The sequence below is a fragment of the Chamaea fasciata genome, unplaced genomic scaffold (assembly GCF_029207755.1).
Source record: "Chamaea fasciata isolate MVZ Bird 193981 ecotype frontalis unplaced genomic scaffold, bChaFas1.0.hap1 SCAF_4, whole genome shotgun sequence".
NCBI classification, from domain to species: domain Eukaryota; kingdom Metazoa; phylum Chordata; class Aves; order Passeriformes; family Sylviidae; genus Chamaea; species Chamaea fasciata.
Genome location: NW_027094089.1, coordinates 83,204,822 through 83,220,594, shown reverse-complemented (window position 1 = coordinate 83,220,594; position 15,773 = coordinate 83,204,822). Strand labels below are relative to the sequence as shown.

The 15,773-nt window shown below is 38.4% G+C and overlaps 1 protein-coding gene across 5 annotated transcripts in view; it reads left to right on the top strand.

The window, feature by feature from the left end:
* DIAPH2 (diaphanous related formin 2) overlaps positions 1-15,773 on the top strand; it is a 171,011-nt gene that overhangs the window by 77,155 nt on the left and 78,083 nt on the right. For all 5 annotated transcript variants that reach the window (XM_066182235.1, XM_066182233.1, XM_066182237.1 and 2 more), the window contains one exon: positions 6,365-6,490. In XM_066182235.1, coding sequence (XP_066038332.1) covers positions 6,365-6,490 — 126 coding nt within the window. The remainder of the gene's footprint in view (positions 1-6,364; positions 6,491-15,773) is intronic.

The following is a 15,773-nucleotide window of genomic DNA, read 5'->3' as shown; positions in this document are numbered from 1 at the left end:
TTCCACCTTGCACAGTTTAAATTGCTGAAACAGATTTTGCCCAATCTGGCACGTGAGTGGTGGAAGGCAGGGAGGCAAAAACCTCACAGGCACTTCTTGTGTTGTGGCTCCAAGCAGCAATTTCTCTAAGAGATGCTTTTGGAGCCTCGCTAAGACTCTGGATTGCCTTACGCTCTGCAGAACTGCTTGGTGAATTCTCCCAGTCTGTGAAGGCTTTGAGGATTTTCTTTAGTTGCTGTCTGTGTGTAATAGATGCTGTACAGAGCCGTGGTTGTTCTGCATTCTGGAGCTACATTTTGAAGTTATAATTTGGAATCTCCATTAAACAGCTTTCTGTATGGCTTGCATTTTAAGGCTCTGCTTCTCTCCCTGAAGTGTAAGTATCAAGGGCAAAATGAAAGAACAGCCCAAATGACTCTCATGGGCTGTTGCTTATTAAAGAAATTAAAGCATTTAAGAATTTCTGGCTGTAGTTAAACCAATTCAGAAGTGAAGATTGCTTTAAATGTCTTAAGTTGTGTAATCCATTTAGAATTCCTTAATACAAGCCTCTAGAGAGGGAAAAGCTGCAAAATGGCACTTTGTTCTTTCTTCTGCTGCTTATCTGTGGTCGACGTGGCACTTTGATGGCTGTGAGGAGGGTCGTGGCACCTCTGGAAGTGGGTCAGGAATGCCAGGCTTCAGTTGGATAAAGTTGTCCAACATCTCTGTGAGTTCTTATATCCAGCAGCAGGTTGTGTGACATCAGCTTTGCTCCTTCTCCGTGCATTCCTTACTTTGTGTTGACTTGTCTCCTCTGCCTCATTTGCAGTTTGTCTTACACCCCTGCCAGCAGTTCTGCTTCAGCGTGCTCATTTAATACATACTGATTTTGTAATTACAAGCTCTCTTTCAAAAATAAACTCAACTTCTGAGATCTTGAAAGACATTTGTAATTAAATCAACATCAAAGTACGGCGAGTTTCTGGAGTGCTCTGGATATCCCACACTGCTGATTGCAGAGCTGTTCTCACCCATCAGCTCCAAAACTCCAGGTTATTTTTCTAAAACTGGGACATCTGTTTTCTAAAAGATTTGTAGTTGTAATATGAATCATTGTTTACTGTTTAGTTAGTGAGGTAAATGTGGAAGGCTGGGGGAAAGGCTGCCCTTGACAAGGGAGAGTGGGAGGGGTGGCACACACGGAGTACCTGGGACTGAGTCTCTCATTAAACTCCAAACCAGGAGTTTCTTGGGCTTGTTACAAAGGGCTTTTACTTTAAAACTGTGATTCACCTCTATTGCAGGTGGACGGGACAGTGGCAGCAATGCACAGGTGCTGTATCCTTGTTTAGCCAAGGCAGTGAGGTTCCTGTAACAGCCTGAAAAGGTGGAGCACAGCTGTGTCCCTGCCTTCTTTTCCCCCTTCCACTGCAGTGCTTCCTCTGCTGAGGAAGGAAATCTCAGCACGCAAATCAAAAGTGCAAATGTACATCCACGAGTGAAATCTGTCCGTTAAAAGTTCTGCTTCCTCAGATCAAATTCCAGTAGACAGTAATAGGGTATAAACACGACATTGCCATTTGGGCAGACCTGCTCTGACTCCTGAACTTGAAAATGTGCAGGGAAGATTCTGTGAGAGAAAATGTCTATTCTGCATGATGGATTGATGGTTGAGCACCAGTTCTTGGTGTCAGAAAGCTTTCCCAGTTCTTGGAAGAGGAGGATGGTGACTCCTCTGGCTGGTAAGATGAGGGAGCTGTTCTTCCCCTTTGACCCTGAGGTGTTTAAACATTTATTGTCTTAACAAATAGAAACGTACTTGGTATGAATTGAGTAATCAATGCTTGTAATTCCTGCAGATTATGTACTTACCCATTTCCCTCCAAACTGCCTTTCATTCCTTTGTGAAAGACCCTTTCCATCTGCCCTCGGGCAATAAAAAATAAACAGTCATTAGTATGCTTACAAAGTAGTTATGGTACAAATACTGTCTAGACTTAAAAATCCATGAGTTCATTTGCTTCGCACAGACTTGCTTTTGCTTACTGAAGTAATTTATGTTGTTGGCTTTCACTTCAGTTTTTTCCAGCTGTAGACATGGCCATCCCAGTTCTGCATCATGATCAGAGACCATTTAAATTTCTTATGCAAGAGGCACTGCACCTAATCAAAATGTATCATTTCACCTCTTGTTGTGGGGAGGACTCTCAGTCTGATGCAATCTTATTTTAGAAGGGATTAGTCTGACCTTTGATACTATTGCTGTATTAATGTAAATACAAAATGCTTAGCTTGACGACAGGGACCAGCTAGTGCTCGCCATCAGCATGAGATTAACTGCTTGGAGCATTTTTCTGGGACTAAACTGCTCTACCAGACACTCACTAAGCCTTCCTTAGCGTGCAGACTGTGCAACTGCTCTCCCCAAAATTAGTGGATAGGATTGGTTTGAGGGTTTTTCTTTCAGAGGAGCAATTAATATAAGGAAAATAATAAGGTGAAGGAAATCATTACCTTCCATGTCACAATAATGTTATGCCATCTCTTCAGTGGCTGTGATTTTCTACTGTAATTAAATAATAATATACAAAATAATCTTTTAATCAGTCTAAGATTTAATGATGCATGATTGAGTTGCATTCAGTATTTGTGCAGAGACAATACTGATGGATCTAAGTGCTTGCATTGGTCTGCCACAGACAGGAATCATCAGGACAATACATTATTACTTATCGCTTTACCTTGTTCATGTTAATTCTCTATATTACAGTGATTCTGTGGGGAATTGAAGCACAAATTTAGCTTCTGCTGTTGGCTTTTTTCTTTGCCTCATAAATCCTTTTATCAGCGGGGTTTGAGGTCCACACATTCAAGGTGCTGCATTTCTTTCCACCTTCGAGCTGCAGGTGCTCACTGCAAGCCAACCTTTTCTTAGGGCTTAAACCAAGGGCGAGATTGACACAATTTGGCACAGACTGAGAAGTTTTGCTGCCTTTTTTCCTCTCTTTGGCCTCGAAGGTTGGTCCATATATAGGTTTTGGGGGGTTTATGTGGGTTTTTTAGACAGAGGAGAACGCTGCTGTTCCTCCAGGCTGTTTCCCCCACCATCTGCATGTGCTCACAGAGGCTTATAAATTCTGTCCCTGCCTCTTACTTTTGACACCAAGAATCCACATCTCTTCTTCCTGAACTCATTTATACTCTGTCTTCACTGTTCCCTGTGTCAGGAAATTTGACTGACTTTTGAATTCTCAAACTTTCCCAGTTCTTGATTACTGCCTTTCCACTGTGGGTGGGAGTCTTCATTGTCCTGCTCAGCTGTGAGGGTGGGTGAAGTGGGTTCTTTACTGCTGGTGGTTTGTTTTTCATTTGGAAGTGTTTTCTCTTTTTGAAAACCTTTTATCTTGGCTATTGCAAGGAAATAAATGGCCAGGCATCCTTTGGGTTGCCTCCCTTTTTCTGAGGGATCTGCTCATCCACGAGTGTCTGGGGGTTACACACAAGGCCTTTTATTTTTCCAGTGGCTGTTGCTGCTGGTTTTTTTCTTCATGTTTTCCTCATTTTCTGTATTTGCCTCATGTTCCTATCTTGACATCAGTTATTTATGTATTGGATTGAGTTGGTTGTTCTCTCTTGCTGCAACATTAAGTGGAATAATATTGGAATGGCTGCTCCAGCGAGGCTTTGTCAGTAAGAGCCCTTGCCACTGAAGGCCAAATGCTGCCTTTCATGTCCATTTTGAGACCAGTTCTATTAAATGCCTAATTTTCCTGTGGAGTGATGGGCAAATGGAAGGTGGACAAGGCTCTGTCTTTGAGGACTGCTGAGGACAGGCTGTTCAGGGTGTGCATTTTGAAATGGCTTCAAGGAAATGGCTTTGTGCTGCAAGTAGAATTTATGCTTTCATAAATTAAAACCTTGCAAGAGTTTGAAGAAATTTACATGAATTTCCCTGAAAGTAGAAGGTATTCATGTTGATTCCTTTGCACATTACTGAAGTAGTAAATCTCTTATAAAAGGGTTTATGGGGGGAAATGCAGATATTTTATTATAGTCTATATATATATATGTTCCCTGTTCTGTCGTCTTTTGAAATTTGTCTTGCGGAACAACAACTTCATAAATTATTTGGACAGAAACTTGTACGTTTGCCTGGGCTAGGGGGAAAAAGTGTACGGAATTGCATATTCTACGACTTTTTTTGTTAATTGAGTGTGAATATGGAAGTTAATTGCGGGGAAGCACAGCTTTAGGATGCAGCCTTCTTGCTTGGATAGAGTTCCTCCCTACTTTCAAAGCCAGTATGTTCCTAATCTGGGGCTTTCTGAACTTAGTTTTATAGAAGGGTGTTACTGGGAACACTTTCCGTCCATCTTAATCACGAAGTTCAACAGTTATTTGTCATTGCTTGCTGAATTTCTTTGCATTTTTGAATTGCAGACCAAAACAAACTTTTGCTATGTGGTCAGGCATTTAAATGTTTTCAAATTGCTGCAAACAGTTAAACTTGGTGTTATGTTGCCTGTTTACATACCAGCTGCTATTCTTTTTATGAACAGAATGACCATTTGCGTCCTCCTCATTTATTTTTCACTTCCAGCATTTTCCTTCAGTGCTGTTCCACAGCAGCCCATAAAAATATTATAGTAATTCAAGTTCTTCAGTTCAAGCAAAAATGTGTGCTTTGATCATAATATCAAATGATTAAACTAATGCGACCATAACCTAAAAGCTTTGATAATTTGTTTTTCAGAATTTTTTAGTGGTTGATTTCAAGGTTAACTCTCAAATGTGAATTTAAAAGCTACAAGGATGCTGTGGTCAATACAGATTCCCACCCCAGTTGAATTAAGCTTAAAAAACTTCCACTATAATTCTAGGATTACATGATTAGTAGTTCCTTTGGTAGCCAGTATGAAATGGATAAAATTGAAAATAAAATCAAGATAATGGCTGCTATAAAGACAGCTCTATTGGTGCCTTATGTATCTGAACACGCTCGTGAAATCAGTGTTATGTCTGATGAGAGTCTTTACTTAGAAAGAATAGAAAATTGATTTTCTTTTGGGAACGGCTTCCTTATTTACCAGATTTTTATTTCCTGTGTGCTGTTTTTCAGGCCATCGTGACTCAATTTCCTTCTGCTCTTTAATCTCATGTAGTCACGGCACCTTTTTTTTTTTTTTTTTTTTCTTTTTTCTAATAGGAAGAAAATAGAAAAATAATTGGTTCTTTAGAAAGCACTTAGTGGAACTGCTGGACAAACTGCTTTTCATCAAAAGATAATAAAAAACTCCTTAAAAAGAAAAGGAGTCATTTGCCTTTCTTAGCTGCACTGGGGGAAAGGGGTCTTGGGATTCTCTGCTTTTTCTTAAAAACACCGATTTTTGAACTGTGCAAGAGACAAAGAATGGGAGAGACGCTTGGGTTCCAAAAGGCAGCTTTGGCTGAAGAGGAAGGGCTTGTCCAGTGGTTCTTTGTGATAAAAACGAGACTGACAAATGGACCCTCGTGGATTATGCCATAAAAGTCAGTGTTTTGAGTTCAGATTGTTTTGGAATTTCTCTGCAGAGGCTCTGTCACTTTTCATCCCGGTCTGGAATTTCTCTGTGATGTGGGATTGCTTCGCCTTCACAATGGTGCTGTCATTTTTTGCTCACAGGATGTATCAGTTAGGGGTTGTTTAATCCAAATTAGCATCACAGTGCTTTTCATTAGAATAGCTTGTCACACAGCAAGCAGAAGTTCTTTACAGTCCCCTCTTTTTTTTTTTTTTTTTTAATTAGTGTGCTGTACTCTGAGTCCTTTCCTTCCTTTTGATTATCTACAGCTTTTATTATTCAGGCCTACCTTTGCTCTTAACACAGCTCGGGGCCCCAGATATTAGTGTAATTTCAATGTAAGAAAAATATTTAATTTCCCCCCCGCCCCCCATGTCTATTCTTTAAATCATTCCTGTAACAGAAATGTGTGTGTTAATAAGATCATTCATTTAACCAAGTACATGCATTAAGAAGATGAAATCTCTTTGAACTCCAGTTAGTTTTTAATCTTTGAATTAGATTTAAAAGAATATTAGAAATAATAATATTAGAAATATTGGAATTTTTACCATAAATTTGAATAGAAATGGAATAATTTGAACTAATGGTAGAATTAAGTGGTGACATTTCAATGTTCAATATGATGGTCTGGTATATTACAGTAGATATTTTCACTTTATTTTTATGAAGGGAAGGATTTTTATGAGCTGCAATTCAGAAAAATATGAATCTACTTAATGGAATCATTCTCTTTCAGCTTATTAGTACTGACATTGTTTTTTCCCCTTCTGGTACCCTTTCTGGAAGCTTTATAAACTTTTCTTTTTCCACCCCCTTAGTTTCAGCCCAGACTCTGAAGAGCAACCTTGACTCGATGAACCAGCAGATCCAGCGCCTGGAGAAGGACATTGAGAATTTCCCTAAATCCCAGGATGAACACGATAAGTTTGTGGAGAAGATGAGCATATCCTTTTTGCACGTCCTCACTGGTGGTCTCAGCATTCTGATCCTCTGCCTAAGTGTTCACAGCACTTGGGGAAAAAAAAAAAAAAAAAAGGGTTTAAGTCTCTTTTCATGCATTTCTTCTAGAGCAGAGAAAAAGCAGCAGTGGACGTGGTGAATGAAAGCAAACAGAGAACTGAAAGCATCAATAATCTGATTTTCAAGGGGTACCCAGACAGCTTTCCTGAAGGAAATAGTTACAGTGAGCAGACAAACTCAGTGTGGGGATTTTTTTTTTTCCATCTAAAAGAATTATTGAATCAAATTTAGGAAAATACCAGCAGTAAAGTTGCTATATTTATTTATTTTAGCTCCAGATGCGGTAGTTTTTGAAGGGCAATAATTTTGTTAGTGGTTTTAAGTTGCATTTTTTACATCCTTTTAGGGGAATATTTGCATTTGTTTTCACTCAAAAGTGTTATGTCCTTTAATTTCTGTAGGGAATAGAGACTGTGGATTCTTTAAGCACTACCAACTAAATCTGTGGGGGACTGTAATATCATGTCTGTCTAGCTTGTTTTTGTTTATCCAGCTTTCATTTCATTCAAATATTTAAAGTAACAAGTCTACTGAAGGTATTAGAAGCTCGTAAAAACACAGCAAAGACTGAAGAAAAAGCCCTTAAAAAAAAAAAAAATAGAAATTCTCAGGTTTTTATTGTGCTCGAATCCCACTCTGTGTGGAAATATGGGAGCGTTTGGGGTGTGGTGTGTGGCCAAGCCCAAGGCATCTTTGTGCATTTCCAGAAGCTCAGATGATTCCTGTGATATCTCTCCTTTCCTGTGCAGCAGAACTCATGACAGAAATCGTGGGGTTTGGGGTTTTTCAGAAGAAAGGAAAAGGTGGGGATTGATGTTTAGACCCATTCACGGCTGCTCGTCACGTTTGGTAGGTGGATGTAATGAAGATTTCTCCCCAGTGCTGTGTCTGTGCAAAGTCAGTTTTTGGCAGGATTTACCAGCTGAACGGAGTCAGTGACAGAATTTCACAGGCAGATATTTAACATCTCCTCTGTATGGATTTATTTTAAGTTTCTGACAACACTGCTGGAAAGTAGCTTAAGGGAGACAACTCCTGACTAAGTGGAAAATTGTTTCTTATTCCTTACATCTTCCCTTTCACCTTGTCTTACGTGCAAGGTTAAGAGACTTGCTGCTGGTAATCACTTTTATCAGTTCTGCTATTAAACAAAGCTCATTATTATTTCCCTGAGATTCATTCACATCAGAAAAACTTTCAATACTGCCTTGTAATTGTCTTGTGCCTTGTCACCTCATCAGAGGCTGAATTCTGTGCCCGCTTGTGTTCATAAATTAAACCAATTTATGAAATGCACCTTTACCACTGCTTTTTCTTGTAAAGTTTGACAGCTCTGCTTTCCAGGTTACAGAAATTATTGTTCAGTTGTATTTTCATTTTGCTGCCTATGTGTTTACTTGCAGACATGATTAGCATCACTCAGATGACTTGGTGAGGAAAAAGAGCCAAGTATATTTATATAAATATTTAACATTTTACTCTCTGCTGCTTATCACCTGAATTACTTAGAGAAGAAAAAGTTTGTGCGACAATGCAAAAGAGTTTTAAAAAAAATACTTATTAATGGGGTATTTTTGTAGTGGCAAAAACAGGAGGAGCCTGTGAAACGTTTGAAAATGGATTACTCGCAGTGTCCTGGGCAGCCTGGCTTCGGTGCATGGATGTTGATTCCCAGGTAGATTGCAGGCCCTGGAATTGAACCAGGCCCCCGGAACCGGGCATGCCTGCCTCCTTTTATCAGCCCTGGGACTTTGGGGGCTTGGCAAAAGAGAGAAGCCTGTAAGCAGTGAACTGATTGCACTGGGATTTGTGTTTGCATAATTAATAGATGACCTGATAAGTGGTGTGTTTCTGTTTCAGAAAGTCATCTCCCCTTAGATCAAGTGATTAGGTTTGTTTCTGCTTATCACTGAATATTTTAAGGTTTTCCTACACTCCCTTATTTTTTATTAGACTGAAGAATCGTTTTGGAGGGTGTAAAAATGACACCCTAGTCTGCAGTATGTATTTCTTTGATTTCCTCAGCTGCCGGAAGATTTGTTGGTGATGGCACATCCTGAGATTAGAAAGTTACAGAATTTCAAACTGAACATCTCTCTGAGTGTTTCAGAAAATTTGAGATGTCTCAGTAGAGTTTTAGGATGCAGCAATTACAATATTCAAGGCAAAGTTTTTCATTTCTGTGGTAAGCAAAGTTATTTACCAGTGGTTGTGTATGAATATCTCTTCAAAGGATGTGAGAGTGATCCTGCTTGGAGTATCAGATAAATGTAGGAGGCCAGTGACAAGAAAAATACCATTCATAATGTAAATTTTTAATAACGTAATAATATTCAAAATACAGAAGGAAATTCTGTGTAACAATTTTAGTAATTTTAGTTTTAATAACTTTTTTTTTTAACAAATGAGATTTGGTACTGTGAGTGACAAAAAGATGAATAGGAATTCTACCTGCATTTTCGTTTTGGATTTTTTTCCTTGGTCAGTTTCTAAGCAAGATAATTTTTCCCTTCACTTAATCAGTATTTTATTTAGCACATACAATTATTCATCTCAGTGCAGTGTGGCTGAAGAAAATAAAGGGATTAAAATAGTCCTTCTGTGAATTCCTCGCTATATTAAATAACTTATGTGTGATTCCTGAAACAACTTTTTTATGATCTGATCCGTGGCTGGAATTGTATTGTATCTGAAGATCAATTTGTAAATAATTCATCTTTGAATGGAAGAGGTTTCTTTTATAATTAGCCCTGCTGCATGCAGCACTGGGGTGCCTGATTCAACAGTTTAGAAAAGTAATTATAGACTATGCCAAATCTGGCTTTCACTCCTTATTTTATTTCAGTGTTTGTGCCTCTAATTGAAGATCTTTTCTAAAGTGCAGAACTCTGAAATTTCATATTTGCTTGCTGTAGGTGTATACAGTGATTTCAGTGATGTTAAAACATGAGTGTCTAGTTGGGGATCGAGAGAGGTATTCAGATTAATGGAGTTCAAATGTAAATGTTATTAACAAAGATTAAAAACAGCTGAATTGAAAAGCAATTTCAGAGGGAAGAAATGGGAAGTCGTACAGAGTTAACATTAATATTGATTTAGAACTATAAATACATGAATAATAAATACCACTTCCAACACACACACACACGCTAAAGTTGATCCCTCTAGAAAATGTGTTTCTCTAGAAATAAACTGGAGCTTTGAATGTTGTTCCAAGGAGCAGCAGGGCACATGTTTGGTCACTGAGTTCATGCTTTTTGTCATCCTGCTACCTGGACAGGAATAACTTTGGCTGTGTATATTTATGAAATAACTGACCTGAATTTATTTCTGCAGCGTGCCCTACATGAGCTGGTGTATCCTTTAATGGAGACCTTGTTTGGCTTTTCAGCTGGATCATTTACCCTAATAAGAGACATTAATGTGCCTAAACTTATTAAAATCTTTTGCCTACCAGAGCAATCAATTCTGCCACGTGGGTTTTCTAACTGATTGCATACATGTGAAGAATTAAAAGCTTATTTTTAAAGAATTGTGAAATTGAGGGAATGATGGATGAAAGAGCAAAAATTACTGCAGATAAAAAAAATTTCAAAGCACTGTGCATTCATCTTATCATTAAATGGAACAGCAGCAATTTGTGAACTAATTTTAATTTCCAGTAAGGAACACCATTCATTAGAAGAGAATCCTTTTTATGGAATAAAAAAGCTGCCTTCCTGAAAGGCATGTATCCTCACTTGATGTGCATTTATGTTCTATCTCATAACCATTACAGCCTCACAACTAAATATGTGAGGGGTTTATTTCCTCACTTGATGCACTTCAGTTGTACAGAAATGATCTGGGGGCAAGTCTGGGGAATTCTATGCAGTGGGAATGTTGATGATTTAATGTGCATTAAGCATCAGCTGATAATTCTCTTGGAGGAGCTGCACTGCAGGATCCCTTAGAGCAGCCCCTGGGGAAGGAGAAAACATTCCCAAAGCACTGATCCTCTGTTGCCAAAGGGTCTCAGCATCCTGAAAGGGCTGGGAGCTGTGCTCCTGTCAGTGCCAGAGAAGCAGGACAGCAATTCCAGCCTGCCCCAGAGCGAGTAGGAGTGGCAGGAGCACTCCTGGCATCTCTCAGCACTTGGGATTTCCTCCCGGCTTCTCAGGGAACAATAATTCCCTTCAGGTGTTTGGAAATGGCATTTTCAGGAAAGCCTGGTTGTGTTTTTGGAGCTTGAGATGTACTGGTGTCCTCATTTCTGCAGGAAAATGTACATTAATATTTGAATTTGCTCATAAACAGGGGATTCTTACAAATAACCCCACAGAGAAACGTTTCTAGGAACGTTTCTTTGTGTATGCACCTCCATTTGAAGTAACTACCTTCTGCCTGAGTGTATTTAAATGTGGTTTTCAATGCAGAGGCATTTCTCAGGGCTTTGGGAGAACCATTCAATGGTTTTTCAAATTTCAGGTCATGTATAAACCTTAGAAGAGTTTTATATATGTGTCTTTTCTTGCAGTGTTTTATGAGGCTTTTGTTCTCGCTGTCTACAAAAATGACATCTGAAAACAGTTTAATTTGCAATTGCAACTCTTGACCAAAGGAGAATTATGGTTTTTTATCCATATAAAATACTTTTCCTAAGTATTGTGTAGGGAGAGAAGTCTACCTTCCTGCTTCTAGATGGAGCATGGATTTTATTTGTTATATTTTAAGTTTATTATTGAATATTCCTTCTGCTTACAGTTCAAAACAAGCTTTAAGGGGCAGGAAGCAGAAAGTTGCAGCTGTTTAAGATGAAACCGTGATCGACTCGTTGAAACTTTAGTATTAGTTTAATATCAATAAATAATAATGAGCGTCCAGCAGTAGGAGGAAACCTCTATTTGGTATTGATTATTTAAGACTTTGTAAATTTTGTGGTTGTTTGCATTTAAGTATGAGAAATTATTTCTTGAAAAAGAAACGTGTGATTAATTTAACTTTCTATTATCTTCATACAAGAGAGCCTCTATTTTTTTTCTAAGTTAAAATACTAAGTGGAAGAAAAAGACTTTGCAGTGCCTATTGAAGACACAGCACAGGAAAATAATAATGGTTTATTTACTGTTGAATCTTTAGCTTTATGAGTTTTCTGTTAAAATGGAAAATGTCTTAAGCAATAATTATAAGCCTTATAGTGCTGAACATCTGCTTTGCAATTAATTTTAATGTATAAATTGTTCAAGTTTCAAGGAACTTTCCGAAACAGAGCCTATATTTAAGTCCAGGAATACCTTTTTTTTTTGCCCCGCTACAGACTTGTGTCAATTTCAATTCGTTGGCAATAAGTTAATGAAATGTTCTTCAGAATACCCACCTTATACCACCTGTTCTATTGGGTTTTATGCAAATTGGTTAACATGAGCAAGGGAAAAAGTATCACATGGGTGGTGTGCGTTAAATTTTGCATCTAAGATGCTCTCTTCTAAGTTTTTTGTAGCTCTTAGACAGCAAAATTTGTGACTTGAGTCTTAGATTTGAGATTCCAGTGATTTGCTTGGCTGTTTGACAGCTCCCGAGTCTGCATGTCCCAGATTTGCATTATTTTGTATTGCCCCAAATGCGAGAAAAGGATCCCTAAAATGCACTTTTGGAAAGGAAATTGACAGTGTATCATCTTCTGAGAGGTTACAGTTAAAAACCTTTTATCTCTGAACACTCGCCTGATATTTAAATGGGGCTGCCAAAGCAACCAAGACACACTTGATTTAACTGCTCGTGCTTGTAATTCTGAGAAGTACATCTGAGGGGCTGCTGGATTTCATCAGCACTGGCAGAAAATCCCCCTGCTGATAGAAGATAGGAAGAATTACTTTGTACAAATAATCTGCTTTTCTTTTCCAAACTAGAGGCTTTTTTTGGAAATTCAGGGCATCGGTGAATAGAGAGAGTTTTCCTTCTCAGTTTTTTGCACTGCTAATTGTTTAAGCTCGTGGCATCTCAGCAGTTTGAATCCTATTGAGGAACTGACCCTGCCAAGTTAAAAATCAGATTACAAGCAATTTGGGCTATATTTAGTTACTTATATTCAATTGACATTATTAAGCTATAGGGGAAAAAAGCCACCAGTATTTGATGTTGTTGAGCTCAAATGTACTTCAGTTGTTTACTTAGTCTTTGGAGAGTGTGTCTTCCCAGCACATAAAATGATCTGTGTATGCCTTTTTCTGTTTAAAAATAGGATTATTAGTGGGTCAGAAATATGGCCAGGACCTCTTGCAGTTAGAGGGAACAGCATCAGCAGCCCATTCTGAAATCTCAGTCCTGAGCAGCCCAGCAATACTCACACAAACAATCCCAGAAGCTGAGATTTGTTTGTTTATTTATTTGGAGAGCCTGTTTTTCACCGACAGTCCTGATAGAACTGTTGCCATTCAATTTGATTTCCACTGAGAAATATCCTCTTTGGCCCTGTGGCATTTACTGTCCTTTTAGCTACCTGATTTTTCACCCTGGAATGGAAAAACAAATGATCCCCCAACTAAAAGAGCTTTGAAGTATTTGCATGACTGGTGTCACACTTGCTATGTCTGGATGTTTGTCATGAAGGTCAATAGATATAATTGAATTAAGGTGAGGTTCAATCTTCTGATTCTCCTGCAGGTAAATATTCCAGACCTGTAGCTCATTACCCCATCGTGTTTGCTGGGATGTGCAGCAGGTGAATGCTGTGAGTATTTGGACAAAGTTAACTTCTAAAAATAGAGTGCTGAAAAATAGGCAAATTATTTTGCAGTTCTAATGGTATGACTCTCCTTTTCTGGTCATGATGGAAACCAGTTGTGTTTGGTTTGTTATTTAATATAGTAAATGGCAATGTTGCTAATTATTGTCCCAAATAATCATCTTTCTAAATTAGTGGGGGGAGAAAAATCGATCAATTTGTCATGATCTCATTACAAACCTAATTTCAGAATTGCTGTGCAGGTTTTTACACTGGCTATTTGAAGGGACATGCTTTTCCTTCATTTACTCTTGTGCTTTGGGCAGGCATGGTTCCTAAGCTGTAACCCTTGTAGAATTAGATATTTCCCAATTAAAGATGAGTTTAACCTTGTGGAAAAACAACTTTAATCTCCTTCTGCTTGGTCAAGTCCAGTGTCCCTACTGAGAGCCAGGATAACATGAACATTTCTTTGGTAGGAGATGGCTGAGGAATTAAGGTTTCAGCAGTTCGAGTCTTCATTTTTCCGCCCTCTGCTTTGTTTATTCTGAATAAATTCTAAGAGAGATGTAAGAAATCCTGGTGGAAAGGACTGTCAGTCTGTCTTCTGTTAAATCTGAAAGTTTTAAAAGTCAGGGTGGAATTACAAGGGCTTCTTGTGGGGTGTGTGGAGCAGCAGGTTTATCTTGAACCAGAGCACCACACCATCATTTCAAACGCAAGCCCCTCCTTTGTTTTACAGCCTCTTTTTCTCAGCTTTAATGAGCCATGGTGCAGCTTTCTGGGATGAGTGTGGGTGATTCTGTGTGTGTGGGGGGGTTTAATCACTCCAAGCATGAAATTTTCCTTAAGGTATAGTGAAATTCTGTATTTTCCTCTGTGGTGCACTAAGCATCCAAAGAATTGTTAGTCTGTTTTTATTGCAAACCATCAAGTAACAGACGTGCTGTTCAGATATTTCATGTGAATTGTTTAATTTGATGTAGTCTGTGTGTTGCTGGGTGAAATGGAATTTGAAAAACTTTAAATTGGTCAGGTCTCTTTTGGCAAGATTCCAGATGTTTATTTTTATCCTAATATGAGTTTTTTACAGTACTCTGCTTGGTACCTGGCTTTATTCCCTTTATTACATCTATGTATTTTATTACCTTGATGTTCATTGTTGGGAAAAAGAATTCTACCCAGGCCTGCATAATTGATCATGAGATATTCCATTCTTTTATGAACAAAATGTGTTATAAGCCAGGAGGGAGCTATTAGTAAATCAGTGTTTCAGTGCTTGACCAGTAATGTGAAAATTGTTGATTTGCTTTGAGACAAGCTCAGCCTCAGACTCCAGGCTGCCTTAAGGGTGTGAACACAGCATGATGAGAGGTAACAAAATGTTTAGTAGAATAAGGGATCGTTCAGGTTCTTCAGGGGATGGTGGGAAATCCATTTTTTATCTACCTGCTTCAGAGAGAGTCTTTAACACAATTTAGTCTATCAGCTAAATTACCAGATAGAAAAATCAGTAAATAATTCACATGCAAATAAGAAAAATATGGTGGATCAGGAATCAAGACCTATTAGTGTGAGGAAAAACTCCATTAAAATGGAGAAAACCAGTAATGGACTTGTGCATCTAGGAGGATGTGGTTTATTGCAGGGTGAATTGTGCACTGTCTGCTCTTTTTTATGAGGTAAAAAATCCAGAAAGTCAACACAGCAGGAATTGCAGTATTAACAATATGTTCCTCATAAAGTAAAATTAATTAATTAGAATATTTGCTAAGGGTGCGTTCTTTATTTTGTGGTGCAGAGATGGCACTGTGAGAGCGCTGATTTCATGTTTTCCTGTTTGTATAGATGCCATACACCAAAGAAGTCAGGGCGCTCTGCAGATGGTTGGGCAGGGTTGAAAGTAAGGCTGGAGGGTGATGGGATCTCACAGAAATACCTGTGGGAAGGCCTGGGGGGAGGAAAAGTACACAGAGACAAAAAAAAGAAAGAAAGAAAAGTGTTAGTGATTAATCTTCACGGAAAATCCTATGATTTTTTTTAATAGGAATATCGAATCTGTGAACTGACATAAAACTTTGTGTTTACGTGCCCTCAGTCATGTCTAATGAAAGCTTTTGTAGACTTTCCCAGGTGGTGAATTTACCCAGTTCAGCTGGATTTTCAGGGTCAGTTGGGGCTCATTTTTTGTTACCTTACTGTTGCTCTCTAAAGGGGTTTTCTCTCCTTGTTTCCCCCTTCTTCAGAGGTGTACAGAAAGAATTGAATCTCTTGTCTTGCTAGACTCAACAGTGCTTTTTAGAGAGCTTTCCACTCCCTTTTTTTATCACGTATTATTTCTTTTCTTTATTTTTTTCCTCTTTGATCCATCTTAAAGCAAAGTGAAAGTGCTTGCTGTGTTCCAGGTGATAACTATAGGATTATTTAGGTATAATCTTTGCTTGGATTGAATTTGAAAAGCACCTAATAATGTGTCATGTTTTACTGCACAATGTTCATTTCTC